This window comes from Giraffa tippelskirchi, chromosome 13 (assembly GCF_054371585.1).
Source record: "Giraffa tippelskirchi isolate mGirTip1 chromosome 13, T2T-mGirTip1v1.2.pri, whole genome shotgun sequence".
Taxonomy (NCBI): domain Eukaryota; kingdom Metazoa; phylum Chordata; class Mammalia; order Artiodactyla; family Giraffidae; genus Giraffa; species Giraffa tippelskirchi.
Window position 1 is genome coordinate 3,327,126 of NC_137287.1, and position 27,725 is coordinate 3,354,850.

The 27,725-nt window shown below is 61.0% G+C and overlaps 1 protein-coding gene across 5 annotated transcripts in view; it reads right to left on the reverse strand.

The window, feature by feature from the left end:
• The window catches only part of TNRC18 (trinucleotide repeat containing 18), an 80,036-nt gene that overhangs the window by 32,541 nt on the left and 19,770 nt on the right, over window positions 1-27,725 (reverse strand). Inside the window, exons 3-14 of one of the 5 annotated variants that reach the window (XM_081552739.1) lie at window positions 25,848-26,003; window positions 23,240-23,365; window positions 21,070-22,794; window positions 13,696-13,798; window positions 13,277-13,482; window positions 12,594-12,740; window positions 11,863-12,053; window positions 10,213-10,639; window positions 7,700-8,689; window positions 2,061-2,236; window positions 1,480-1,616; window positions 1,198-1,326 (exon numbers count right to left, since the gene is read on the reverse strand). In XM_081552739.1, coding sequence (XP_081408865.1) covers window positions 1,198-1,326; window positions 1,480-1,616; window positions 2,061-2,236; window positions 7,700-8,689; window positions 10,213-10,639; window positions 11,863-12,053; window positions 12,594-12,740; window positions 13,277-13,482; window positions 13,696-13,798; window positions 21,070-22,794; window positions 23,240-23,365; window positions 25,848-26,003 — 4,513 coding nt within the window. Of the gene's footprint in view, window positions 1-1,197; window positions 1,327-1,479; window positions 1,617-2,060; window positions 2,237-7,699; window positions 8,690-10,212; window positions 10,643-11,862; window positions 12,054-12,593; window positions 12,741-13,276; window positions 13,483-13,695; window positions 13,799-21,069; window positions 22,795-23,239; window positions 23,366-25,847; window positions 26,004-27,725 lie in introns of all 5 variants that reach the window. The other 4 variants (XM_081552738.1, XM_081552742.1, XM_081552741.1 and 1 more) reach the window with 4 other exon arrangements.

The window sequence follows — 27,725 nt, forward strand, 5'->3', positions numbered from 1 at the left end:
CTCGTGCTCCTTCACATACACACATATCTTGTCACGGTCAGAAGACCTCTGAACCCAAGCATGCCAAGAACACGGATCAGAAATGCCATGGACATCCACCAGGATGGGGGGGAGGGGATTACGATCGAGAGCTGCTGTGAAAGAGGAGCGACTTGCTGTTCTGCACCCAAGCAGCACAAGCGGTCAGGCCATGGTCCCGGCCGCCAGCTTTACGCTAAACCCTCGCAAGTAATAAGACAGAAGTAATTTTTACCTGGTGTTTACCATGTGCCTCATTCCATCTCTGTGCTTTGTATTTTAACTACAAAACAACACTTGGTTCCACATACTGCTCTTTATAAAGGAACGAGCTCACCCAGAAGAGCTAATACCTGGCCCAAGGTCAGGCACAGCAGACCTGGGACTCAGGCAGGAGGCGCACCCACCTCCGGGGTCCGCGCTCCTACCCAGCGGCTCCACGTGCGGGCAGCCCCAGCCTCTGCTCTCTCCTCCAGGAGCAACTCTCCCCACCTGCCTGTGGCTGGTAACAGGGTATTTCTCTCTGCATCCTCTGGTCAGTCAGGGACATCCAAGCTTAAATGCAAGACGGGGGGGCTCTTGGAGCTGTCTTCTGAGAAGACCCACAGCCTCTCCTGCGGCTTTGAAGGTACCCTGTGGCCCCTCTGCTTCCTCAGCCAGGCCCTGCTGGCCGCCTGCCCTGCTGGCCCAGGCTGAGGCGCGCTCCGGAGGCCCGGGGAAACCGCGACATCGTTCCTCTATCCACACCTAACCCAGAGGGAGCGCTCTCGCTCCAGCCACATGTGGCTCCAAGGAGCCTCTCCCCAGCGTGCGTGGACGCGGAGGCCCCAGTCACAGGGAGCACCCCGGGCACAATGCACCAGGAGACCGGGAGTGACGCTGTCCAGCACAGAGGGAAGCGGGCCCTAGCCGTGGAAGACGCCGGTGCGGCAGGAAGACGGGCCTGACGCTGGGGTGACGCTCGACTTGCTGGCTGGGGTGGGTGTGCCTGTCCGCTCCACGCTCGCCCTCCTGGCCGGCCCGGGGCAGCGTGCCGTGCTGCCCACGAGCCGCCGATCCCGGTGGGTCAGAGCCTGAGGGACGCGAGGTCCCCAGCACCGACACAGGCCCCGCGCGGGCCCGCGTGCCTCCCCTCCGAGCTCTGTGCCAGTCCCCGACCCACCGAGGGGCCAGCCTTACTTTCCGCTATGGATGAGGCTCTTCCCTCTCTTGCGGGGGGGCGACAGGGCGCTCAGGGCGTGGGTCCGTTTCCGCGGCCTGCCAGGGCCTCTGCGTGCCAAGCTTCTATGGGGTTCCTCGCGCCTGTCCCTTAAAGAGAATCACACGCTGGGCTGTGAACCCGGGGGTGGGGGGGCGCGGAGAAGGGCCACTCGGGGCCACGCACACCTGGTGGCCTGCACGGCTGACCTCCTGAGCGCGGCGCCTACAGAGCCTGGGCCGCGGGCGGCGGGGCGCACTCACTCGGAATCACGGCGCCGCTGCAACTTCACGAGCTCGCGCTGCTTCTCCTTGTATTGGCGCTGCACCTCCGCCAGCCGCATCCGGAAGTCCAGCTCCATGGCGTCCATGCTCTCCAGGGAGGACTTCATGGCATACATCTGCGGGGAGCGGTGGGTGAGCGTGGGGCCTCGCAGCAGGGATGCCACCCTGACCCTCACCAGCTGTGGCCGTGCGCAAAACCGACTCCCCTTGTGCACGCCAGGGACCGGAAAGCCAGCGCTGCGGGGCCGTGTCCAGGCCGAGGTGGCCCGCAAGAACCTCTCAGGCAGGGCTGGTATCAGTCATGTGCACATCTGCTCTCCCCGAGCCCCCAAGCCGTTGCCCACGGGACACACCCTTGACACGTGATTACGTGATACGCTGAGGCCAGGGAAGAGGTGACAGCTCGCTGGGGACCGCCCAGCAAGGTGGTGGCAGAAGCCAGGCGTGCAACAGTTTCCCCCGAGCGTGCAGCCTGCCAAGGTCCAGGCCAGGCGGCCTCTCTGGGCGCACCCCGCCCTCCTCCCACCCCGCTCCCCCGAGCCACGCCTGGGATGCCTCACCCGCTCGTCCTTCTTCTGCATCCAGCTGTACTTCTTGTTGGGGTTCAGCTCGCGCGGAAGCCGCAGGTTCTTGAGCGGATCCACGAAGGGGCCATCCAGCACCTCCTTCAGCACGTGGCTGCTGGCCACCAGGAGGCTCTCCAGCGAGGGCCGCACCTCCGGGCCCCGCTCCGCACCTGCGGGAGGAGGCAGGTGAGCCCGCGCTCTGGGGGCCAGGCTCAGGGGCACCACGGCCGACCCGCCTCAGACCCCCACCTGGGAAGAGTACACAGGCCCGACTCCCTCACAGCACGTCCGTGCACAGACGCGCAGGCGGCCACCAGAGAGCGGCAGGGCGCTCACTAACAAGGCGACTTTCTGCGTATCTGTCCTGAAAATCTTCCACAAGGACTATGCGTGGTTTTCACGATCAGCAAAAAAAGAACCCCACGATAAGTTCTGTAAATTGCGAAAGTCACATATGCACATGATAAAAACCACAAACCAAGCAGAGAAGTGTCATAAAACACAAGTCTTCTTCCTCCCACCATCAGGCCCCTCCTTGGAGATGCCTCTGCGGACACTGCGTGGCAGGTGGTTCTAGAAACTTTTACACACATTCAAACATGGGTAACACCCAGGCATCCTTCACAAGCAGAAATCAGCACCAATCAATACACACCACATCACACTCTGCTCGTTGCTACTCAACGTGTTTCCGCATTAGCACAAAAATATATACACGCATTCAAACTGTAGCTTGAACCTGAACACAAAGTGCCATTTCTGTAAGTCAAAACCACTAGAATATCAGCAATTTTATACGGCGAAACCAAGTAACAGCAGCCTAGTTTTTTCTCAGATTGATAAGCTTTAGTTTACCTAAACAATCTCCCGCTGATGGCATTCAGGTGGCTCCAGATTTTTTTTTTTGGTAGTGAACAGATAAGCACTGTCTCCAGAAAATTCCTGTCTGTGCCATTAACATGATCAAGGTATGTGTGTTTATCTCTGATGAATATTCCGACTGCCCTTCAGAAACGCTGCAGCAACTCAGAATCTCAACAGTGGTACCTGAGAACCTACTTCTCCACAGTCTTTCTACCAAAATGACACGAGTTTTCGTTTTCCAACTGATGTTTCCTTTGTGATCGAACATATGATCAATTTTTGAGAACGGTCCGTGTGTATCTGAGGGGAAAAGTATGTTCTCTTTTTAAAGAGAAAGTTTTTAAAAGTATTTATTAATTTAGCTGCATCGGGTCTTAGCTGTGGCACGCAGAGCCTTCGATCTTCCTTGTGGCTGCAGGACCTTTAGTTGTGGCATGCCAACTCCTAGTCGGGGCATGTGGGATCTACCTCCCTGCCCAGGAATCAAACACAGTCCCCCAGCATTGGGAGAGTGGAGTCTTAGCCACTGGACCACCTGGGAAGTCCCGGAAAAGTATATTCTTTACAACCAACGTGCAGAATTCCCTGACATCGACATCAACAAGCGTATCGCCCAGATCAGGGCTTCTGAACCCTGGCGCCATTCACATCGCCGCGGGCTCGTCTCTCCGCTGCAGGCAGTTCTTGGGCACCGTCCCGGAACACGGAGGCGTCTCCGCCTTCACCACTAGGTGTCAGCAGTGCTCCCCTCAAGTCACAGCCACGTGTTCCCAGTGTGAGCTGAGAGCCCTGTTTTGCTCTGTCTTCACAGACACTGAGGCCAGGAAGCAGTGAACCCCACCAGCCTCAAGCAGTAGGCACTACACTGAAGCCTGTGGCCCACCCCCCAGGTGACACACCCCACCCCAATCCCTTTGAGGTCCTCCAAGCTGTAAGCTTCTCAAGTTGCCAGGTAAGGCGGGGGAGAGCTGCTCCGTCAGAAGGGACCGCACGGCGACTCCGTCGCCTGCTTCACCCTCCAACGCGCCAGCCTCGCTGGGGTCCCCAGGACACATAGCCGAGGGCAGCAGCGGCGTGCCCCCAAGTCCCCGTGGGAAGCCCTAACGCCGTCACATCTCAGGAGGCAGAGCCTTTAAACAGGGAATCAAGTTAACATGACGGCGTCACGGTGGGCTCTGTCTGATCCAGCAAGACTGCGTCCTCACAAAAGGGGACGTCTGGCTACACAGACACACATGGAAGGATCCCACAGGGAGAGGATGGCCGTCCACAGGCTGCTGAGGAGAGACACCTCAGGAGGAACCAGCCCAACCCTGCTGACACCTGGATCTAGAACCGTGAGGACACACGCTCCTGTTACTCAAGACTCAGCCCCCCCCGCCCTGCAGCCCGAGCTAATACCTCAGCCCTGCAGCTGTAGCAACGCGGAGGTGACCTGGCAACGGGCCCGACACGCACTGGCACCTCCACAGGACCAGGGTCCATCACAGAGCCTACGGTGCCGGAGGGCGGGAAGGACGGCTGCTGGCCTTGGCACACCAGGCTTGCTGCCCAGGGGTGGCTGGGTGGGGCAGGACTGGGGAAGCGGGAGGGCCAGTGGTGCCAGGAAGTGGCTGGGCCGCGGGGAGATCTCCGGAGCCCTGGGCCTGCTGTGGGACCGGGACCACGCACGGCCCAAGCCTGCAGGCACTCTGCAGGGCACCGATGCTCAGGCTCCATCCGTGACTGTCGGAGGCAAAGGGCCACCAGGCCCACCCCTGTCCGTGTGGTGCCCGCACCCCTGCACACGGGCGCCCCCATGCGCCAACTCCAGCCCGACGCCGCTCCCACCCCAGGATCACAGAGCTCAGGCCGCCTGACCAGCACTGCAGAGCGCCACCAGGAGCATCCATGTCCACGCCAGCTGCTGGGCTCCCCCTAAACGCGCCCCTCCCACTGCTTCCCCACCTCAGAAACCTTTCTTCTCTTCCAGCAACTTCGGTCAAAACCCTCAGCCTCGTCCTTAAACACCCAACTGCAGTCCCTTCACAAAGCCTGCCGGCTCCGATTTCCACCCAGAACCCACCTGCTCGCACCTATGCGCCCTTCACCAACCTAGGCCCGGATGCAGACAGGAGCCTCTACTGGGTCTCCCCAGCCCGGCCCTCGCCCCGGCATCAGACCCCCGCACAGCCCCCAAAGAGACTGCGGTTAGGTTTGATCCTATCAGTGCAACTCAAATCCACCTTCCAACGGCCCCTCATTTCACTCCAAGTGAATGAAAGATGACCACTCCCCCAAAGTGATCCCACTTCCTAGCAACCACTCTCTCCTCTGGGCTCCCCTCCAGCCCATGGCCTCCTCACCTTTGTTCTACCCTGGGCCAAACAGTCACCCCGGGGCCTTTGCACTTGCTCTTCCTTGAGCCTGGTGTGGTTTTTCCCCAGAAGAATCTCCCTCCCCCACCTACTGAGAGGGGCTTCCCTGGCCATCTGCTACGGGAGACCACCTTCCCATCCATGCCCTGTTCCCCCTCCCATTGTTTGGGCCTTCCGCCTGTCGCTCCAACAGTGCTGAGGGCTGCACACGGATGGCCTGGTTCACCGCTGGTGCCCTGCATTGCCGAGCATACAGGAGGAGCTGAATGAGTGCATGAATCAGGCAGCAGTGTGAAGAGGGGCAAGAGCAGGCGGAGGCCCAAACTTGGTGACCCATCCTCAGCCCTCTCCTTTCCAGAGGCCCCTTGGCCTGTGTGGTCCCCACTGAAAACTCACCAGTTGGCATGATCAAGAGGGGTTTGTCTTCTGGGGAAAAAAAAAAAAATTTTGTACTGAACTATTTAAATGAAAGAAAAGAAACAATGAACTTGAACAACAGGACTCCCCTGGTGATCCAGTGGTTAAGAATCCACCTGCCAATGCAGGGGACACAGGTTCAATCCCCGGTCCAGGAAGATTCCACATGCCGCAGAGCAACTAAGCTCATGCGCCACAACTCCTGAAGCCTGTTCGCCTAGAGCTCGTGCTCAACCATCAAGAGGACACCGCAGTGAGAAGCCCAAGCACCGCAACCAAAAAAAGAAAAAACCCACAAAACAACAGACGCCTGTGGGGAAGTAGGTGTTACTCATCCAAGCTTCCAGGAAAGGGGGCACTGGACCCTGATGATGAAAAAGGCCCAGTTCTGACCCAGCAATTCCACCCCTGGGAACAAACCCCTAGGAAAGCAGAGGTACAAGCAAAGATTTTTCTCCAAGAGTAATCATCACATTACTTACAACAGCAAAAGGAAGGAAGGAAAATTATAGAAAAGAAGGCAAATTAAAATGCCTTACAATTGAGGACTGCGTCAACTGAAGGCTGGGGCCTCCACCGGGCAGAAAACTGTGTAGCTCAAAAAAATGTTTAAGAATGCACAGTTTCGAAAATGTTTAATAAGGGATATACTAAGGGGAAAAGAAGGCTGAGCGCCGAAGAACTGATGCTTCCAAACTGTGGTGTTGGAGAAGACTTGAGAGTCCCTTGGACTGCAAGGAGATCCAACCAGTCCATCCTAAAGGAAATCAGCTCTGAATACTCATTGGAAGGACTGATGCTGAAGCTGAAGGTCCAATACTTTGGCCACCTGATGCGAAGAGCTGACTCACTGGAAAAGACCCTGATGCTGGGAAAGATTGAGGGCAGGAGGAGAAGGGGACGACAGAGGATGAGATGGTTGGATGGTACCACCGACTCAATGGACATGAGTTTGAGCAAACTGCGGGAGATAGTGAAGGACAGGGAAGCCTGGTGTCACAAAGAATCAGACATGACATAGCGACTGAACAACAACAAAGTGAAAAAGGCTGGTAACAAAACATTGCTTACAGAATGATCTTAATTTTAGAAGCTTGTGCAAGTGTAGAAAAAGTTCTAAAGGAAATACAGCTGAACACCCGGCACTGCTCTTATGACCTCCCCCCAGCTGTGCACCACCCCCGCCCGCGCGAGTGCCCTGGCTGGAGTGTGGGGTGGCAAGGCTGCACCTGACCCTTTGGCTCTTGACATACTTCTTGGAGCACTTCGATTTCTATGTTGAACGTCAGTGGTTTTGTGCCAGCCCAGAATTCACTGAAGGCACTTTCCTTCTGCTGAAGGCACTCCATTCCTTCTGAGGATGACCACCCCCCTACACACACACCTACAGCCTGGAAGTGACTGCTCCCCCATCCAGGGCTGGGCAAGACCAGCCCAGTCCATCCCATCTCCTGGGATACAGGCTTTGCTTCTGCAAAAAGCATGAACCACAGTCAGCCAACTAATGAGTGAATCACAGCATCTTCGCCAGAGCTACCAGGAGAGAGGTGGCCTCTTCTGTGTGTCTGCTGGCTACAGCCCATGGGCCCGTGGGCTTGGGAGGAAGTATCAGTGACCCCCATGAGATCCCAACAAGCCTGCGCCACCAGGCTTGCTGGGATCTCAGTTCCCCGACCAGAGCGCAGAATCCTAACCATCAGGCCACCGGGAAACGCCTGCTTTTTCCCTTCCTATAAACAAATTTTTTTTTTAAGTGGGATTTTTAAAGTTTCAGAATCTCTAGAATATGGTTTATTTCTATTCACTTTTTTCCCCTTTGTGAATTAATTTTTTAAAATTGTGGTCAAATACATTTACTGTAAACTTTACCACTTTAACTGTTTTGTTTTTTTGGGGGGTGCTGTGCTAGGTTTTCATTGCCCGGTGGCGCAGCCAAAAATAAATAACTATTAAAAAATAGGCCAAGGGGGGAAAAGCAACCTCTAGAAGCCTCACCTGCCGCCTCCTGGCTCCTCTTCTCCAGCTCCAGCTCGGCGATCTCGCTCAGCAAGGTGATGCCGTGCAGGAAGCTCTGCTCCAGGACGAGGCTCTGCGCAGCCTCCAGCGTCTCCAGAGCTGGGGCTCCGGTGCCCGGGGAGGGCAGGGGCCGGGCCTGGGGCAGCTCTGCGGCCGCCGCCAGGGCGTTCATGCCGGCCAGCGGGTCTTCCAGGCTGGGCAGGAACTCCTCGGAGCCCGCCTCCTCCAGGAAGCAGGCGCCGCTGGGCACAGGGCCGGCCTCGGGGGCCTCCAGGCTCGGGCACTCGCCCTCCCCAGCAGGCACATCACAGTCCGGCAGTTCCAGGCTGGGTCGGGGCTCACTCAGGGCTGCCTGGGCCAGGTCTTCCTCGCCAGGCACCGCCTCCGCCAAGGGCACGGCCATGGGCACGTCCACAGGCACCTCCACCGGCTCCTCCTTGGCCTCCACCAGCGGCTCCGGCGTCATCCGCGGCCCCAGATCTGGGGCGGCAGCACAGGACTCTGTCCGGCCCGGTGAATCGACCCGCGCCTCGGCCCCCTCGGCAAAGTCTGGGCGCCCAGGGGGCTCCTCGGGCCCCTGGCCACCAGCACTCAGCGCCTGGGCCTCCAGTCGGCCTCCCGCCGGGCTCGGGGCCGCCAGGGCCTCCTCGGGGGGCAGCGTCAGCGGGGACCCCAGGGAGGGCAGCTGAGCGGGTTCTTCGTCCATGTCCTCCACCTCCGCCTTCACCTCCCGCTCCACCAGCGGCTCTTCGTCTGGGACCTCACGCAGCGGCTCTGGGACCTTGGACGGGGACAGGTGCAGGGGCTTGTCCTCAGGGGAGAGCGCCAGGCGCTCAGGCCCGTCGGCTGGGAGTGGCACGTCGGGGGCCAGGCCGTCGGCATCGGCAGCCGCCGTGGGCTGCAGCAGGAACGGGTAGGACCTCCCATAGTGCGGTGGCAGGGCTTGAAACGGGTACCGGGCTGGGATATCTGCAGAGGACACGTGGGTCAGTGGGGGCCCCCTCCGGCCCCATCCGACAGCCCATGTCCCCATCAACAACCACCCGCCTGCCACCCTCTCTCCTCGGCTGCCCTGCAGGGCTGGGAGCCCTTCCCGACGGCACCTGACGAACCCCGGGGCCTCTCTGCACATCTGGGCCCCAGAGAGAAAAAACTGGCCACCCTGCAGTCCCCGAGGGTCTTCAGGTCTCAAAGGTAGAACCCATCCACGGCTCTGTCTCTGGTGCCCCCAAACTCAGCACCCGGCACAAAGCTGGACCAGAAGGACCTGCTAATAAGACCCCACGCAGGGGGCTTCCCTGGTGGCACAGTGGTAAAGAAACCACCTGCCAATGCAGGTCTGGGAAGCTCCCACGTGACACAGAGCAGCTAAGTCCATGGACTGCAACTACCGACCCCGCACTCCAGGGCAGGGGAGCCGAAACGACCGAAGCCCACGCGCCCTAGGGTCCATGCTCCACAATGAGAAGCAAGTGGACCTCAACAGAGTAGCCCCCGCTCCCCACAACTAGGGCAAAGCCCCACGCAGCAACAGAGACCCAGCACAGCCAAAATACACAAGTTATTAAAAAGAAAAAAGACCATAAATGGTCCCCACCCAGCCCCGCGGACTCTGCCGTCCGTCCTACAAGAACCCACCAGCCCCGCCTCTTTTTCAGCAGAGGTGGGACATTCAAGTTGTTCAAAAACTGATAGTAACAGTGCGCTGCCCCCACCTTTTTACCTCTGACCACCCCCACCAAAAAGTGTAATCTCCCGGAGAGCAGGGTGGCATGCAGCTGACTCTGCAGCATCAGGCCCCGTCGGGGGCGGGGGGACGCGAGCAGGAAGGGCTGAACAGGAGCCAGCCAGGGGAGACAGATACACAGAGCACCCCCACCCGCCCCGCAGCCTGGCCTGCGCTCCACATCTGACTCAACTGTCACCAAGACATCGGCTCACCCCAGAGAGGGACGCCAGTGGCCCAAGACCACACAGCACTCTAGGGGCTGAAATCTGAATTTTGGAATTCGAACTCACGTCCTCCCACGGGACGAGGAACACAAGCCTCAGGCCCTGTCAAGGCCACCCGCTGAGCGTCCCCATGGACACAGGACACGGGAAGAGGGCGCGTGCGTGCATGCGTGCCGCACGTGGGCAGGGGTACGACCCGGAACATACTGTCATTGTCAGTGTGACGATGCGGCACCTATGAGCCAGGCGGCGTGGTGCCGAATACCTGACGGGCGTTGCTCTGTTCAATGCTCAGAACAAGGCCTTCTGAACTCAGGATCTAGACCCATTTCCCCCGACCCTACAACCAAGGGAAGACTAGAGAGACGATGGCAGACGATTCGTTCCAGAGCTTGACAGCAAGCCACGTACTGGTTCAGCCAAAACACCAGAAGTTCCTGGCTGACCCAACAAGGCAGGTGCTCAACAGGGAAAGGAGGAACGACCGGCTGGACCAATGAGTGAGTGATGAACGGGACACCTGTTTCACCAGCTCCTACCTGAGAACAAGGCCTGGAAGGGGCTGGGGGCTTCCTTCTCCAGCTCTAAGTCCTTTTTCTCCACGACGTTCTCAGGGGCCTCCTCCTTGCGGGCGATCCCCGGGGTGGGCGGTGGGGAGGCGGGCGGTGGGCTGCTGGGGTGGGAGCTGGGCGTGGCGGGGTACGCGTAGGCGGGCGGCTTGGACACGTCCTCCAGCTTCTGAATGACCTTGGCCTTCAAGGCAGCCACGGGGGACGCGCGGGGAGAAGGCGGCGGGCTCATGGCCTTGCCATAGGTGCCCGTGGGGCCGGTGCTTAGGCCCGGAGGCTTCCGCGGCAGCAGCCCCGGGCCCGCGGTGCCCAGGCCGGCCTTGCCCGCGGCCTCCAGGCTGCGCTTGCTCACTTTCTCCTCCATCTCCGCCCGCTGCTCCTGGGCCTTCAGCCGCTCCTGCTGTGGGGGGGCCAGCAGGCAGGGTCAGCGCAGCAGGACCCATCACCCGGCACCTGCCCCGGCCCCCCAGGCTCCCCCGGCCCATGGAGAACACCAGGCAGGGTCGGGGGCTGCAGGACCCTGCCTGAGATGGACATTCCGTCCCGGCTTGCGTAACAAGCACAGCATTCCTTGTAGAATTTCAGCAGACGGGGCTGGGGAGGCCCCTGAAGACACAGGACTGTCCCATCCCCAGCTCCATCGTGGGACGAGGGCAGCTGCTTGCACGGAGGATTCGCTACCTGAGAACCCCCCCCCCCCCCCCCCGCTTTATCACAGCGAGGTCTCAGACATCTCCGATGGTGAGCCCTTCCCGGGCTGTGAGGAAACAGCTCAAGATCAGCCAGGGCCCAGCGGGCTGTCCGTACACAAATACATCGTGAAGGAGGGCTCCAAGCCCCCCACTCTCACCACTGTGAAGTCTCAATAAGGAGCTCGATGACAGAAATTAACAGCCACTCCGTTTCCACAAGAGGAAACCTGGAGCCCAGAGAGGTGAATTCACTCGCCCCAAGGCACACAGCCAGGCATGGCAGAACTAAAAGGTTCAAAACCTGGGCCCCATTCACTGTATGTCATCTCTGTTGACTCCTGAGCAGCTGCCGCACGAAAAAGGAGGGACACGGCCAAGCAGAGGACAAGTGTCCAGGAACACCTTCAAGAAGGCAGAGGGCCGTGGGCTTTAGGGAGTCACCACACAGGGACACCAAGTGTCACCCATCTTATGGGACCAGGCAACATGGGTGGAAGCCAGCCCTGGCCCAGGAGGGGAGCCCAGGCCATCAAGTGCCCAGCTGGGCCAGGCTGGGCTCAGCAAACGGCAGGAGCCCACTGAGATCCCTTCAGCTCCCAGGCAAACACCTCCCATCCACAGGAGGGGCCGCCTCTCCTGCCTTGGTTTCCCCATGGCTCCCAAACCCCGCCAGGCTCTGTCCGCCTCTCGGACTTGCTCACCCCATCCCCTCTGCCCAGAGGGCTCCTCCACAACTGACTTCTTCAGGTCTCTGGGCAGACGTCACCTCCTCCAGGGGGCCCTCCCTGAGCACCAGCCTCTCATTTCTCCCTCCCAGTCCAGAACTGGACAGTCTGCAGGTTGACCCCTCCGCCTCGCTGTCAATGGGAAGGGGCTCCGGGAACGGTCTCCACGGCCCCCATGTGACCACGCCCTCACCCCAACTCACCACCAGCTGGGCGCTCCTCTGCAGCTCCAGGGCCTGGGCTGCCTGCTGCTGCAGGTAGAGGAATTCCTGCTGCCTCAGGAAGTGCTGCTGTGAGAAGAGCTGCAGCTGCTGGGCGTGGTGCAGGGAGCTGCGGCCTGGTGGGTACAGGGCGGGCCAGAGGGGCGGCACGGCAGCCCGCTCCATCAGCTCCGCTGCGGGCGAGAGGACCGTGAGGCTGCACCCAGCGCCCGACGCCCATCACCCCACTTCGCAGACGGGGAAGCCGAGGCCCAGAGAGGGACTGCGCGTTCACACAGTGGCAGAACCAGGCTCGGCTGGGCCTCTGGGTGCTTCCTGGGGGCCGGGAAGCCGGTCCTCCTCCTCCTCAGCCATACCCCAGTCCCCGCGGCCCACGCAAGGGGTCCCGGAGGCCACACAGCGGGAGTGGCCGACGTGGCGACTCCACACCTCCTCCCGCTACACCCAGTGTTCTGCAAACTGGATTCCTGAGGGCTGGGGGGCACCATGGCGGAGGCCAGGCCCCCAACCCCAGGCAGCCCTGCCTTGGTTCTCCACATGGGCTTTCTGGGTAGGAACTCATCAGAACAGGGACCCTGTGGCTCCGTGACACCCCCACCCCGTTCTGTGGCATGGACACCTCCTCCCCACCACAGGAGGCCCATGGCGTTTGGGACAGTCTCACTGAACGAGGCCACCACAGCCCCTGCCCCCAACCACGGACCAGAACTTACCAAAGTGAGGCAGATGGTCGCTGGGAATGACCACCAGCTGGCCCGACTGGGGGTCCCTAACGAACTGGTAGGCTGAAGGCAGGGAGCCCCCCAGGCCAGGCGGAAAGGCAGGCGCCATGCCCTGGTGCAGAGAAGGGGGACCCAAGCCTAGGAGAGACCCAGGCCCAAGTCAGTGCTGGGGGCCACTCCCCACTCCCCCCCCATTCCTGGGTCTCCATGGAGAGAGCCGAGAATAAGGGCTGACTGACTGTGAACCCTCCACCATCACCCCTTCTGACCACTGTCCACCAACAGGCTTGGCAGAGGAACCCCACGAGGCTGGGGCTACTAATAATGACCCTGCCTGGGCTTCCCTGGTGGCTCAAATGGCAAAGAATCTGCCTACAATGCAGGAGACCTAGGTTCGATCCCTGGGTCGGGAAGATCCCCTGGAAAAGGGAATGGCCAGCCACTACAGTATTCTTGCCTGGGAAATCTCATAGACAGGAGAGACTGGCAGGCTACAGTCCACGGGGTCGCAAAGAGTCAGACATGACCGCGCGACTAACACTTTTTCGCTTTGGACAAGCGAGAGAGGTGAACTACAGGGACAAGAGGAGGGGTCCCGCCCCGCCCCGCACCAGCACCGCGCTCCGTCGGAAACACTCAGGCCTCCACTATCCCCACCCCTAACCCCCACTCACCATAGGGGTGTCCAGCGAGCCACATGGACGTGCTACCCGAGCGGGGCAGCCAGGGGTGAGTGGCCAGGTGGGCTGCAGGGTCGGCGGACCAGCGGCCGGAGCCAGCCAGTGCCGGGCCCCCCGTCACCATGAGGTTGGGGTTCAGGCCGTTAGCAGCACAGCTGGTGGGGTGCAGGCGGGCCAGGTCGGCCAGCTCCTTGCTTTCTCTGGAAGGGGAGCGGAGTCGTCGGTGAGTCTGGGACAGCCCCAAGGGACCGGTGGATACCAGGCCACTGCTTGGCACTCGGGGGCACAGAAGAGCCGGCGGGGGCTCAGCAGAGGGCCCCGGGCCTTCCTCGGGAGGGGTCCCACATGCTCAGGACCACCCCGCGCCCACGTAGGGCCACCCACCCCGCCCCGGGGGCCCCTCAGGCCCTCACCTGAGCAGCTTCTCCTGGTCTCGGTCCAGCCGCGCCCCCAGCAGCCTCTCCTCCCGGTGCCTGGCCCGGTCATCACCACAGTCCTCGTCGGCTCGGCCATGCCCTGGGTGGGCAGGAGGGCAGGAAGTAAGCCCCACTCAGGGCCCCCAACAAGCCCTCAGCATCTGAGTGGGTCCCTCACCCTGGCCAGACGTCCTCCGTGCCCAGAAATGACCCTCCACCGCCCTCAAAGAGCCCACCTGTAACTCTCCCAGGTAACCGGGAAGCTGCAGGAAAACGCTGTAAAACAGACGGCCCGTAACCCAGGGTGAACCAAGCGGCGCTGGCAGCCAGGGTTTTCCTCCTTTAGTGCCGGAAAGGCAGGTGCTGGGGGCGGGTCAAGACGGCGGGAAAACCACAACCCAGAAAAGCGGTTGCCATGCAGACACGCAGCCAAGCCCGGGTCACGGGGAGCCAGCCGCCACCCGGAGGCCCCGCCATGGTTCCGGTGGTGGCACACGTGTGGCCGATCTCTTCAAAAGCAAGATGGAAAACTGAAACTGGAGAACCCTATGCACATGGTGGGGGGCGACTAGAGGGTGTGGGGCTGCCCCCCAGCAGGCCCATCCCTGCCCTGGTGCCCAGGAGGCCCCCCCCATCCCCCCACGGCTGGTCCCGCTGCACCTCCCCTGGGCTCCTCGCGCTTCCCAAAGCGGAGAGGGCGGGTCCCCAAAGCCCTGACCAATCCCACGGGAGCTCAGCCCTCCTCACTTGCCACCTTCCCCGACCCCTCTTCCTCGGGTGTCTTCCACACCGTGAGCCAAAATTCACAGCGTGCACGGTTGCGGAGGCAGACCAGGCAGCTGAGACTTTTCTCAAAAGAGAAACCAAGGACTTTGCTGGTGGTCCAGAGGTTAAGAATCCACCTGCCAATGCGGGGGAAGTGGGTTTGATCCCTGGGCTAGGCAGATCCCACATGCCGCCGGGCAGCGAGGCCCGTGCACCCCAGCTACCGAGCCCTTATGCGCCAGAGCCCGGGAGCCCCAGCTTCCAAGGCCACGTGCACACTCGAGCCTGTGCTCTGCAACTAGAGAGAAGCCCCCACCAGTCACAACGCGAGAACATCCGGCGCAGCAACCAAACACAAGAGAGAAACTCGGTGACCATCCACCCGGGGCCAGAGATGCGCTCAGGGAGGAAGCTGCCCCCAGGGCCGCCGGCACATGGACCCCGTCAGTTACTACTCTGCTGCAGACAAGCGTCCCGGCCCCCTCTCTGGGGTCCACCAGCATGCCCCCCACCCCCACATGGCCCCCGGGGGCAGGGCTCCAACCTGGCAGGCTGCCATCGGCAGCCTCTCCCCTCGTTTCTCCCCTCCTGCACCCCCAACACCAAGAACTCCCAAAGACCTCCTGAGAACTGTTCCCCAGGAGAGGCTCTGGGAGGCAGACGGCTTCTCCTTTCCTTTCAGGAAGGTGAGAGCCTGCCGCCAGTGACAGGAGGCGAGCGGGCAAGGAGGGACAGCCATGAGCCCATATGCCCAATGGACCAAGCAGGTCGGGGAGGGGATACCCCTCAAGGCAGCTGGAGATGGGCTGGGGGCCACCAGGGGCGGGCCCAGGAGTTCCAGAAGTCCCTGGGGCAACGAGGAAGCAGCATGCCAGCATGCGAAGTTAAGCAGAGAAGAACCAGCGAGCTGCGGCACCGGGCGGGCGGGGTGAGAATGGGGAAGAAGTCTTTCCCACCTGGCCCCAGGGGGTCACAGAGCCGAGTCCCAGGCCACCCTCTACCTCACTACACGCAGATCCAGAGCAGACCCTCTGTGCCAGCGCTCATTCCCCATGACTGTGCCCAGCTCGTGGCAGGAGGCCAGGAAGCAGAGGGGAAAGGTGGGCGGTGGGAGAGAAGGTGAGACCCAGCCAGGGTACCCAGGCCACCAGCGTCAGTGCGGTTTCCAAGTCAAAGGGGACCCCGCGCCCACCACCCACCCACCCCCTTCACCAAGGACAGGAAGGGGCTCTGCTCACGGGCCCCACCCCAGGAATGAGGCCCTAAAGGGCAGCCACACTTCTGGGCAGGGCCACTCAGAGTCCTGCAGCTGAGAAAGCAGAGCACACGCCTTCTCCCGGGAAGGGGCTCCCAGGCCCGCAGAGGCCCCAGGGGCCCTCCGTCCACGGGGCCACCCTGCAGTGGGGGACAGGCTCTGGCAAAGAGCTCCTGGTGTTCCCAGAAGGGTCACGCGCCTGGAGTGTGGCCTGTTCCCAAGACCTCAGTCCTCAGGCCTGAGGCCTCTCCCCCACCCTGGCTGTCACTGCACAGGCCTCAGGGGCCTCCCACTGCAGGCCCCACCAGACACCTGCAGGCAGACCCGCCCAGCTGGAGAAGTCACCACCCACAGGGTCACTCAGGCCAGAGCCCCAGACCACTCCCTCCAAATTCAGCTGGTGTCCAAAGAAATGTGACATGCCCTCCACCACCTCGGCTAGGACACCACCCTCGACCCCCTGCGTCAACCTGTTCCCTCTAACCCTGCTCACCCCGTCCCTCCTACAGAGTGCCAGGCCGCCCAGCTGCCCCGTCCAGTGCACCCTCAGTCACACTCAGGGCCACACACGCTGTTCCCTCTACCTAGAGTGCTCATGCCCCTCCCCTGTACTACTCAGTCTCCACAGTAAGACCTCAGCTCATATGTCAGCTCTTCCAGGAAGCCCTCCCAGACCACCTCTCCTCTATCATGCTCCCTTATTTGTCTCCCTCACTGCACTGAACACATCACACAGCCACTCTGCCTGTTGGTTATTCATTGTCCGTCTTCTCCATCAGACGGTGCGCTGCTCTGGCTTGAGCAGTACCACTCGGAAGTATCTACCTCTCCCCTTACACAACGCCTGACACAGGAAGCTGCTCAGCATATATACGGGGAGTGAATGAACGAATTCATGAGAACATCTAGAGGGCAATGCAGAGAGAACAAGCAGCAGGTGCAAAGGCCCTGGGGCAGGCGTGTGCCTGCCTCATCAAGGCGAGAACACCAAGGAAGAAAGCATGCAGGGGAAGGGCGGGGTGCAGACCGCACTCAGGGCCTTGCGGGCTGTGGAAGGGAATGTGGTTGAGATTCCGTCCAAGGTGAAAGGAGAAGCCAGAGGAAGTGCTGAGCAGGCATGAGACATGAACTGACTAACGCTTTGAAAACCACCTGAGAACAAGCAAACCAAGAGGGCCCATCGCTTGACTGTGCTGAGCTCCAGGTTGGCGGGAGGCCAGTTCCTCCAGGAGGCAAGTGTGTGAGGCAGAGGGGAGCCAAGCCCAAGGTCCCCCACACACAGAAGACCCCTTCTCCCCAGCCCTCGAGGCATGAGCTCTGGTGATTTTCAAGTCACCCCTGTGCCCAGCAGGGTCCGAGGGCCGCTCCATGCCCACATTCATCCAGTGGTCATCACCCCAGGAGAGGGGTTCCAGCCCTCACCCCGACCACCCCAGATGAGGAAACCGAGGCATGGACAGGCAGAGGAATTGCCCAGGTCACACTCCTGACTGCCGAGGAGGTGTCAGGTTGGCGTCGGGGTCTGAGTGAGTTGTCCTGCCCGCCCCGCCCCAGGGTGCACGGCCCCCAAGCAGAGCGCCCATACAGGGTGAGCACCAGGGAATCGGCAGCCCCATAGCCACTGCCTGTCTGCATCCCTGCCCCGGGGCCCACGTCCCCAGCAGTGACAGCTTCTCTGTGGGTCACAGCCTCTAATCCCAGCCATTATTGCCCAGGCTGAGGCCCGGTTCCCATGGCAACCTCCTCCTGGACACCCATCTGCACATATCATCGGCTCCGGCTGACTCCGTGCTCGTTTGAGTCTGGGGTCAACACCACCGCTTACCGCCAGTGCAACCCCAGCTCTGCTGGGTGATATGGACAGTGGAGCCGGGTTGGGGGGGGCACCATCACAGCCCCCCAGATCTGGTCCCCAGTTTGACGCCACCACAGAGTTGACAACGGGCAAGGGGGAGAGGCGGGAGGCACAGCCCTGGGCTTCGGGTTCAAGCTCAGCCCGCCTGTTCCAGCCCGAGTGACCCAGGGCACATCACTCCACCTCCACAGGCCCTATTCTCCCGTCTGGAAGCTGGGGACGAACAGATCCTCCGCTGGGAGGCTGTGGGAGGAGATGTTGGCCAGGGCTACGTGGGGCTGCCTGCACCTGCCCCCGGCTAAACGGCAGGGACAGTGCTGGTCTGCTGGCCTCTCGAGCATCGGCACCGCTGTCTGGGGCTCACAGGTGTGCACGATGCCTGTCCTTCAGCCATCTCAGGGTCCGAGATCCCTGAAGCCAGACCAGACCCTGAGTGAGCCCCCTTGGCACTTTTCTCAAAAAAGATATCAGGCTTAGGGCAGAAGCTCTGAGCCCTGAAGACTCTGAATATGAGCAGAGAAAAGGTAGACCTGTGTATGAAGCACCTACTACGTGCCCATCAGCCCACCTGACGCCAGGGAACGAGGCAGCCCTCCCTAGCGCCTCGTAGTAAATGCGGACACCAGGGCTCAGAGGGCTTAGGCCTCTGGTTCAAGGTCACACAGCTGCAAGAGGCAAAGTCTAGACTTGAACCCACTGTCAGGGAAAGGGCTCACTCCACCAGGAGGAGCCAGGAGGCTGGGAAGACCCAGTGGCACCAGGCTGACAACTACCATTCAGTTAGGATAATGCCAACTCCTTTCTCCCTCGAGGTCATCCAGATTAGGGGAAAACCCACTTCTTATGGGGACTTCTTTTTAAGGAAAGTTGGTGGCTCAGTCAGTAAAAAATAAAATCTGCCTGCAATGCAGCAGACCCTGGTTCCACCCCTGGGTCGGGAAGATCCCCTGGAGAAGGGAATGGCAACCCACACAAGTATCCTTGCCTGGAGAATCCCATGGACAGAGGAGCCTGGTGGGCTCCAGTCCATGGGGTCGCAAAGAGTCAGACACGACTGAGTGATCAACACTTTCACCTTTTTTCACGTCAAGGTTCCGATCACCTACTTTCCAATTGTCATCAGGAAACAGGAAAAGAGCCTCAGCTCCATGATTCCTGAAGGTCTCGTCCCCAGACTGTCCCCTCCTCGCTCTCGGACCCTACTCTCTCTCACACACAAACACACATATTCTCACCTACACTCTCTGACACATTCTCACCTACACTCTCTTATGCACACACACACATTTCCTCATACACATTCTCACACACACACACATTGTTACACTCTTACACATTCTCACCTATACCCTCTTTACACACACATTCCCTCATACACATTCACACATTTCCTCATAGGCATTCTCACACACACATTCCCTCATACACAAACATTTTCACACACACACATTCTTACCTATACTCTCTGACACACACACACATTCCCTCATACACATTCTCACACACACACAATTAAACACACACATTCTCACCTACACTCTGAGAGATTCTCACATACACACTCACACACATGCCCTCATACACATTCTCACACACACACACATTCCCTCATACACAAACATTCTCTCACACACACACAGACTTAAACACACACATTCTCACCTACACTGACACATTCCCACCCATACTCTTTTACACACACACACATTCCCTCAGACACATTCTCACACACACTCACAACCACAGACGCAGACCCCTGGGGCACAGACAGGCACGCTGGGTATCCGGAGGAGATCCCAGCAGGAGGGCCGTATCGTGTCTCATGAGCATTCTCCTCAAAAAGGACCCCCAACAGGTCTTTTCTCTCCCAGAAGGATCTACCTAGTAAGAGGGCTTGTCCGTCACCCAGACAGCCTCCTCCAAGCCAAGGGCTGATACCCAGACCTCTGCTTGCAGACTAAGTAAGGCAAGGCCTCAGGGAGCCCCTAGGGTCTGAGGGGAGCCTGTCTGGCTTCAGGCAGGGGCGCTCCACACAGAGCCATGGTTTCAGTCGGTCATTTAACAAAGGTTCCCTAAGCGTCACTGGCTCTGAGCCTTCCGGGGCTCTGACCCCGGCCAGCCACGCCCACACCTCCACACACTAACCACACGTGGGGCAGCAGAGTGGCCTCGTCACCCAACCTGCAGGTGGGGCCTTTGGCTCAACGCTGGGCTCTCTCTTTGCTTCCCTGTGGCTCAGATGGTAAAGCATCTGCCCGCAATGCGGGAGACCTGAGTTCAATCCCTGGGTTGGGAAGATCCCCTGGAGACGCAAATGGCAACCCACTCCAGTACCCTTGTCTGGAAAATCCCATGGACAGAGGAGCCTGGTAGGCTACAGTCCACAGGGTCGCAAAGAATTAAGACACAGCTGAGCAACTTCACTTTCACTTGGGCTCTCTCTGGGTAGCCCAAGCCAGAGTTCCAACCAAAATGCCGAAAGTATCAACTATGCAAAATTCCAGGAAAGAATCCAACAGGGAAAATATGCAAGGGAAAAAACTAAATGTAACCAATCAACCCCCTTCGGACAAGATATTCAACTTCACCAGTAATTAAAAGAAATGTACCATTACTCCCTACCAAGCTTAACGACGTTTTTTTTTAATAAAACACAATTCTGAGTAGTCTAAAATGAAACAGACTGCAAACAAGCATATAAAATCTCTAACTACCTAAGAAGTCACAAAGGCACTCAATGTTGAGACCACGGGAACGCCGGAGGGGGGGGCCTGGCTTCCATTGGTCACACTCAGTCACTCATTCCCCCACTTATCAGACACCTACTATGCACCAGGCCCCACGCTAGGTATTGGGAACACAGAACTAGGTAAGTAAGGCACGGTTACCTCCCTCAAGGACTTAGAATTGAAAGCTTAAAGCTAATCTATTCTTAGAAAATGACTCAAAATATCAGGGAGGCGCCATGCACAAAAATATTCAGAGCCACTTCCTAAACACAAAAACATCAGAGGGAACACTGAAATGCCACTAGGGAATGGCGAAAGTAGCTAGGGTGAGTGCTCTGGACAGAACCACAGAGGCCATTAATACTGCTACTTATAAAGAGTTTGCAAAAGCAAGAGCCTACCTGCCTGGGCAAAAAAGAAAAGAAGCAGAAGCGAAGATCGCAGTGCACTGGGAGCTCTGCAGATCAGACGGGAAAATGAACCTGGCAGAAGGTCTCTAAGGTTCAGGGTCACGGAAACAAATATCTAACGGTCCCTTTACTTCCCTCTCCTTTCCTGAATTTTACACATTCTTCTACGTGCACCACAGAAAAAGCTATAAACCCTAAATAGCAGTCACAGCCCACAAGGGGGATAAAAGACAGAACCAGGGCGGTTGGGAGAGAAGGGTGTGGAAGGGGGGGGTGGGCAGGGAGAAAGGAGCTCAGAGGTGGGGAGGAGAAGGGGAATTAAAGGTGTGGGGGGTGGGGGTGGGACCCAGGACTCACCTTTGACGTTGCTCAGCGACAGGGACCGCTCCTGGTCCGCCAGCCCAGGCGCGAGCCGGCCACTGCCGCCACTGTCTTTCTGCCTGGCCACAGCCACAGCAATGCCCACGGGCGGGTGTCGCACTTCCGCTTCACCCTGGGCCCCGGAGCCATCACGGCCGAACGCCTTGGCGCTCTCGGGCCTCTCGGGGTCCCGCTTGAGCTGTCGGCCGCCGGATGCTGCAGGGCCCCCCGGGTGCGGGAGGCGCGTCTGGGTGCGCGGGGCAGCTATGGGCGCTGGCTCAGGTTTCATGGTGCCCAGGCCTCCGAAGGGGCTCTTCTTGCCGCAGCCGCCTGGGCGCACGGTCACCGCCTCGCGGGCGAAGCTGCCGCTGTACTTGATGAGGCTCTGCATGGCGGAGGCCTCTCCGGGCCCGTGGGCCGCAGCATGGATGTCGGCACCAGGCCTGGCGCAAGTGGCCGTGGCGCGGGGCAGCGCGCCCCCGGGGTCCAGGTAGGCCTTCTTGGAGGCCGCAGCGGCAGCCTCCTCCTCGGTGCGGCTGGCGTGGTGGTGCTGTGCGGCCAGCACGGCCATCTGCGTGGTGGCGAAGTTGCCCAGCTCGAAAGGTTTCCACTTGTGCTCAGGGCCAGCAGGCGGGGGCGGCCGCCCGGGCTCCAGGCCGAAAAGCTTGGCGGCCTGCTGGGAGGCGGCGGTGACGGCGGGGCCGCGCAGGGCGCGCTCGCAGGGCCGGGGCTCTGCCTCGGGCTTGAGCAGCTCCTTAGCGGGGAGGTAGGCCCGGGGGTCTGGGGAGGCGCGCGCCGCGCGCGCCGGTGGGGCCTCGGGGGGCGGCGGCCGCTTAAGCGAGCGGATCACGGAGCTCTTCTCGCGGAGGCTCTCTGGCCGGTCCAGGGGTGGCCGCGGAGACCCGGGCGGGCCCTGCAGGACCCCGGGCCGACCCACCTCGCGCTCCCGGGCCCGGGCGTCACGCGCCTGCGACGCGATCTGGATGGGCCCCGGACGTTCATCAAAGGCCTCCACGGAAGGCACGAAGGTGGGTGCCACCACGCGGTGCTCGCGGCCCGGCTCGCGGGCGGCCCCCGCGGGGAAGATGGTGTAGACGCCGGTGGGGGCGGGCTGCGGTGCGGCGAAGGCCCCGGAGGCGGCGGGGGGCGCAGGTGGACCCTTGCTTGGCGGCGGTGGGGGCGGCGGGAGCGGCGAGGGGCAGGGGCAGGGCCCGGGCAGCAGGACCTCTGCGCGCCGCAGCCGCGCACTCTCGTCCTGGCGCACAATGTCCTTGGTGCCACGGGCCCCCTCGGCCACCAGTGCAGGGAGCCCCACGTCCCCGGTGCCATTGCAGAGGCTCAGCGGCAGTGGCGGCGGCGGGTTTTTGCCCTTGGACTCGGCGGCGGCAGTACCCGGCGCCCGCGGGGGCCCCGGCTCGGCCAGAAAGGGGGACAGGCGCTCGAGGAGGCGCGGGGGCCCTCGGTCCTGGCGGCCTTCCGCCCTTGCCTCTTGGGTCAGGTCCACAACGCCCCGCGGCCCTGCTGCCTCTTCGCGGGCCCGCGGGTCCTTCTTGCCGAACAGTGGGGGCGGCTCCCCACTTCGGCCTGTCCGCTCCTTGGCAGGACCTTCCCGAGAAGAGCCTTTGGTCGAGGCGCCCGAGGAGTGGCCGCCGGGGGTTCTGGAGGAGGGCGTGTGAGAGTGCAGGGCACCCGGGGCCCCCGGGGCAGGCAGGTAGAAGCCGTCTGCAAAGAAAGAGCGCAGCCTGAGCCAGTGCCCCCACTGCCTGGCCCAGAGCCAAGGGAGGCCCCGAAGGGTACCCTTGACCCCCGACCACGCGCTGCTTGCAGTGTGGCTTGGGACAGGGCAGCTCTGGAAATGGATAAAAACCAAGTTGAAACCTCATCTCGGCCACCTACTAACCTTTCTGAGCCTCAGTTTCCTCATCTGTGAAAGGGGGAGAGGCCAGAATTAAGAGCTGCCCGGAGGGCCCAATAGGACTATATGAGGGCCGAACAGCCAGGAGATCCCAGAAGGCTACAGGCGGGCCCTGGAGCCTGTGGGGGCCTCTCCGAGCTGGAGTCTTGGGAAACACAGCCAGGGTGCGGGCTGGAGTGCTGGGATAATGGTTCCCCCCAACCCCCTTCCACAGCCCACCCCCCAGTCTCCCCACCACTCCTGCCCTCTGACCTTTCTGGGTATCGAAAATGCTGGGCTGGCCCAGCTGGCTGAGGAGGGGGCTCCCGCTGCTGGGGGGCTCCAGGTGGTTCAGGTGGAGGTAGGATGGGTACAGCCCACTGGGCAGGTGGGAGAAGCCTGCAAGAGAGAAAAAGAGGCAGCTGAGACCCCTTGTGCCTCCCCCAGGGGGCTCCCTCCACCCTCTCTGCTTCTCTTGGCTGTCAGGCCCCGCCCCCTGGTGCTGGAAGCCCTGAGGTTTAGCACCAGCTCCCCACCCCGAGGACTGCCCCTTCCCAATCCTGGCACACCAGGCCTCCTTCCGGTCCCAGGCAGCCCCTGGGACTCCTGAATCCCCCGGGAAGGCAATCAAATTGGATCCAGTGGAGGGCAATGATGATGATGATGCAGATGGCAGTTCTCATCAGAGACCAAGCCCTTTCAACTGCTTTGCCTTTGTTCAATTCCCATTCACGTTTCAGAGAGGAAAAAAAAAAATTTCTGTGAGGCAGATACTCTTAATATCCCCATTTTACAGATGAGAAAACAGGCTCAGAATGGCCCACTTGCCCAAGGCCCTCTCCCCATCCCACCCTTATCAGAGGAGCCTGCCTTTGAACTGAGGTCACCAGGGCTCTTAACCTCAGCCCAACATGGACCTTGTTTGAAGGGTGTACTGGTTTAACTTCTCTGCTGTGTCACCCCAGCAGGTCGTGTTTGCCTTCTCTGAACTTCAGCCTACCCAGCATAATCTCCAGCTGCTGGGTCTCCCAGGCAGGTATTGCTAAGAAGGAATTCCTCCTGCCGGGGGTCCTCCTAACCTCTCAAACCCCCTCCACTCCCAGCCATGATGCCCAGAACCAGGGCCTTACGGGGCACAGAAGACAGGAAAAGAGTGGCCACGGAGAAAGAAACAAGAGGCCTAAAAGGGTACACAAGGAAAGGAGGCCCAGAAGGCCAGGCAGGCGGGCAGGTGCTGGGGCCCTGGGAGCGGGCCCAGCCTCTCCACTGGGACTGAGGGTGATACAGGACCCCGCGCCCACTGGCGACCCCTGAGGGGCTTGGGTCTCCCATGCCCCCTCGTCACGCCCTCCGAGGCCAGGAAGGCAAGACTATCCCCAGCCACACTGAGCCCGCCTCTCCTCCCGCAGCCCCACTGGCAAGGACACAAGGACAGTCACAAAACAATGAGGAACATGATACAGGTCCGTCATCACTGAAACAGCGCTGGTCCTGCTGCTTTTGCATCTGTAAAATGGGCGTAACAGTCCCTCCCTCACGGCTTGTTCTGAGGATAGCGTTCAAGTGTGCCGCTGTGCTCTGTGCTGAGGAAGCACACTGTGTGTTCGGTATCGTTACTATGGTTACTGGTATTTGTTGGCAAAGGAGAAAAAGGAGTCAAGTCAGGGAAGGTAGAGTTCAGTTGCTTCACTTGTATCCGACTCTTTTCAACCCTCTGGACTGTATGTAGCCCACCAGGCTCCTCTGTCCATGGGGATTCTCCAGGCAAGAATACTGGAGTGGGTTGCCATGCCCTCCTCCAAAGGATCTTCCTGACCCAGGTATCAAACCCGCATCTCTTATGTCGCCTGTATTGGCAGGCGGGGTTTCTTTACCACTAGCGCCATCTGGGAAGCCCCAGGGAAAGCAGAGGGGCAAGCAGATAGCACAAGGTACCAGAGGTGGCCCCCACCTCGCCCTCGCCCCCCTGGGGCTTGTGGAGGCAGGAAGCTCAGATGGGACCCCAGCCCGGAAGGACTGCCCAGCGCCCCAGACCTAGAGGCAGATGGCCCCCTCTGTGCGGGGCACCCACAAGTCAGGACAGTGACGGAAGCGCTCAGTGACAAGGCACGGAGGAGGAAGCGGGGAGACAGCGGGCGGTGAAAGGCCCAGAAAAGCCTGAACTGCAGCAGCTGCTCCCAAGACCCCGATCTTCCGGGAGCGCACCCTAGGACGCCCAGGAGGCAGCAGGAGCCAGTCAGCACCCAGCATGTAAAATCCACCCGAGCCCCAGGGGAGGGAGGAATGGAGCGTCCCCAGGCCCATCCCTTCGTGACAGAGGGGAAACTGAGGCTCCAGGGAGGCCCGGCAGAAAGCCAACCGGCAGACACCTGCCCCCCACGTTTAGGGGCGTCACTGCAGAACGGCAGCAAGAGAGCCCCATGGCACCTGGCCCCACTGCTCCCACAATTACAGTCACCATTGAGCTTCGCGCCAGGGGGCCGGCAGTGAGCGGAACAAACTAGGCCCTGCCCTCAGAGCTCACTCCGGTGGGAAGACAGGTATTTCATGAAAAAGCACACAGATCAAATGTGTGGTCACAAGTGAGTAAGAGAACAGGAATGGGGGTGGGGGCGGTGAGCCAAGCCCTGGACGAGGAACAGGAGACAGCCATTGAGCTGGGGTGAGGGGCTGCGAGGGAACAGCACGGGTAAAGGCCCTGTGGCTGCAGCCGGAGGGATCGCTGAGCGCTTGAAGCATGGAGCCGAGGCCGGAGGCTCAGGGCTGGGCCCCGCAGGCCACACGCAGCACGGAGGGGCGACGTGGGGCGAAGGGGAGAGGGCAGGCTTGAGAAGTGCTGGGGACAGCGGCCCCGGGCCCGCCCGCCCGGCTCGCTCCTTACCTTCGTGGGCATGCGCGGCCCACAGCTGCACCACGGGCAGGTTGCTGGGGGTGGGGGAGCGGAAGGAGAGGTCAGAGGGCAGGGGCACCGGGCTCCCATGGGATGAGGCCGACGGCCCCATCCCGCCGGCCACAAAGCTGCCCAAGAAGGCCTCGCCTGCAGAGAGAAGGGGGCCCATCAGGCAGCCAGCAGGCCCCCGCCACCCAGCCCACCGCCCCGAATTCTCCGCCTCTGCCCCGCCCCACCCAAGTGCCTTGGACTTTAGGACCAGCCTGGGTCAACTCAGCAAGACTCCGGGCTTGAGAAAGACACCCCAGGTGCCTCCAGAGCACGCAGCACCCTTGGCAGAAGGGCGTTATCTTCCCCAGACCCCAGGGGGTGTGGTTCTCCCCATCTGCAGCTGAAAGCTGGGGCTGGGGAGGGGGTGTTGGGGGGGCAGGGACCTCCAGAGGACATAGAATGAGGAGGTGGCAGGGGACTCAGGTTCTGAGTGCCTGGACCCAGGGGAACCCCTGGTTCAGTTGGAGAAGGACCTCCGAGGACCCCACGGCAACCCTGGACAGGCGCCGGGATCAACTCTCAGCCAACCCTGTGCGGGAGTAACAGTGTGCCCATTTAACAGATGAGGATGCTGAGGCTCAGAGATGGGACGTGCCTGACCCCCACAGCCTGTAAGCAGGGACTCTGAAGGCAGCCCAGAACCACAGGAATGAGCCAGTGATTTGGGGAAGGAATGAGAGCAGCAGGCAAGGGAGCCCGGGGATCCCTCCACTGGGGTCCCTCCAGGGGAGGCAGCCGGGCCCTGGGTGAAAACCACACCCACCCCGGCCACGCCCCTCTCGGCCAGGCCCCCACCTGCAGGGAGGCCTCCTCCTTCCTGCCCTGCACCCGCCCCTAGGGGGAGACCCTGGCAGGCCCCCTGCTCACAGCCCAGGGGGATGCCTACAAGACCTGGGCGGGGTCTTCCCTTCCCTGGCCTTGGTCTGCTCATCAGCAAAATGGAGAGAATAAGACCTCCCTTGAGAAGTGCAGTGAAGCAAGAAGGGTGCACTTAATGATGGCAATAAACAGCAGCGCTGCCCACGGAAGGCACCAAGCGCCAGCTCTGGCCATCCGAGATGAGCGCTCCCCGTGTGCCCCCCAGGTAACCTCTCCAAGCCCGCTGTTTACATCGGCCCAGAGTGAAGTGGCCAAGGGGACACAGGCGATATAAGACTCGGGGTACCCAGGGGGCCCCAGCTCAGCCCCTGGGGACCTGCAGACCCCACCCGATCTGAGCCCTCAACCCACCCCGAGGGCCTGCAGACCCCTCCTCAGCACCTCCCAGGGGGCACAGGGCACCCCGAATGGCCACCACGTCCCTCCAGGGTGCGAGGGGCAAGGCCTCCTCCCTGTCCCCCAGAGCTATGGGAGGACACCTTCTGGCCACACGTGGCGTCACCACCACCCCGTTGGGGCCCCCCAATGCCAGCCCCACCGGCCCCCTCACCGGACTCCAGCGCCAAGCCCTCAGGCCCCAGGGCCATGGTGGCCGGTCCCTCCACCCGTGTGGCCCCAGCCCGGGGAAGCGGGGCCTCGGGGCGGCCAGGCCCCGGGCTTCCTCCTCTGCAGGCGGACGGGCGGCCGGCTCCGGAAGGGGTTTGCGCAAGGGCTTACATCAGCCCCCAGCTCTTCCTGCCCCGGGCCTGCCCCTGCCCCGGCTTGTGAAACCCGCCCAGCAGCACCCCAGGCCCGGCAGGGCGTTGGGGCCCGGATGCCACCAACGGCTCCCGCCTGCCACAGGGCTCAACGGCACCCCAAACTGCCTCCTCCGGGGGCCCCGGCACAGAGACACAGGTGGGCCTGTGTCCTCCACCCCCCCAGAGCGGTGTGCAACTC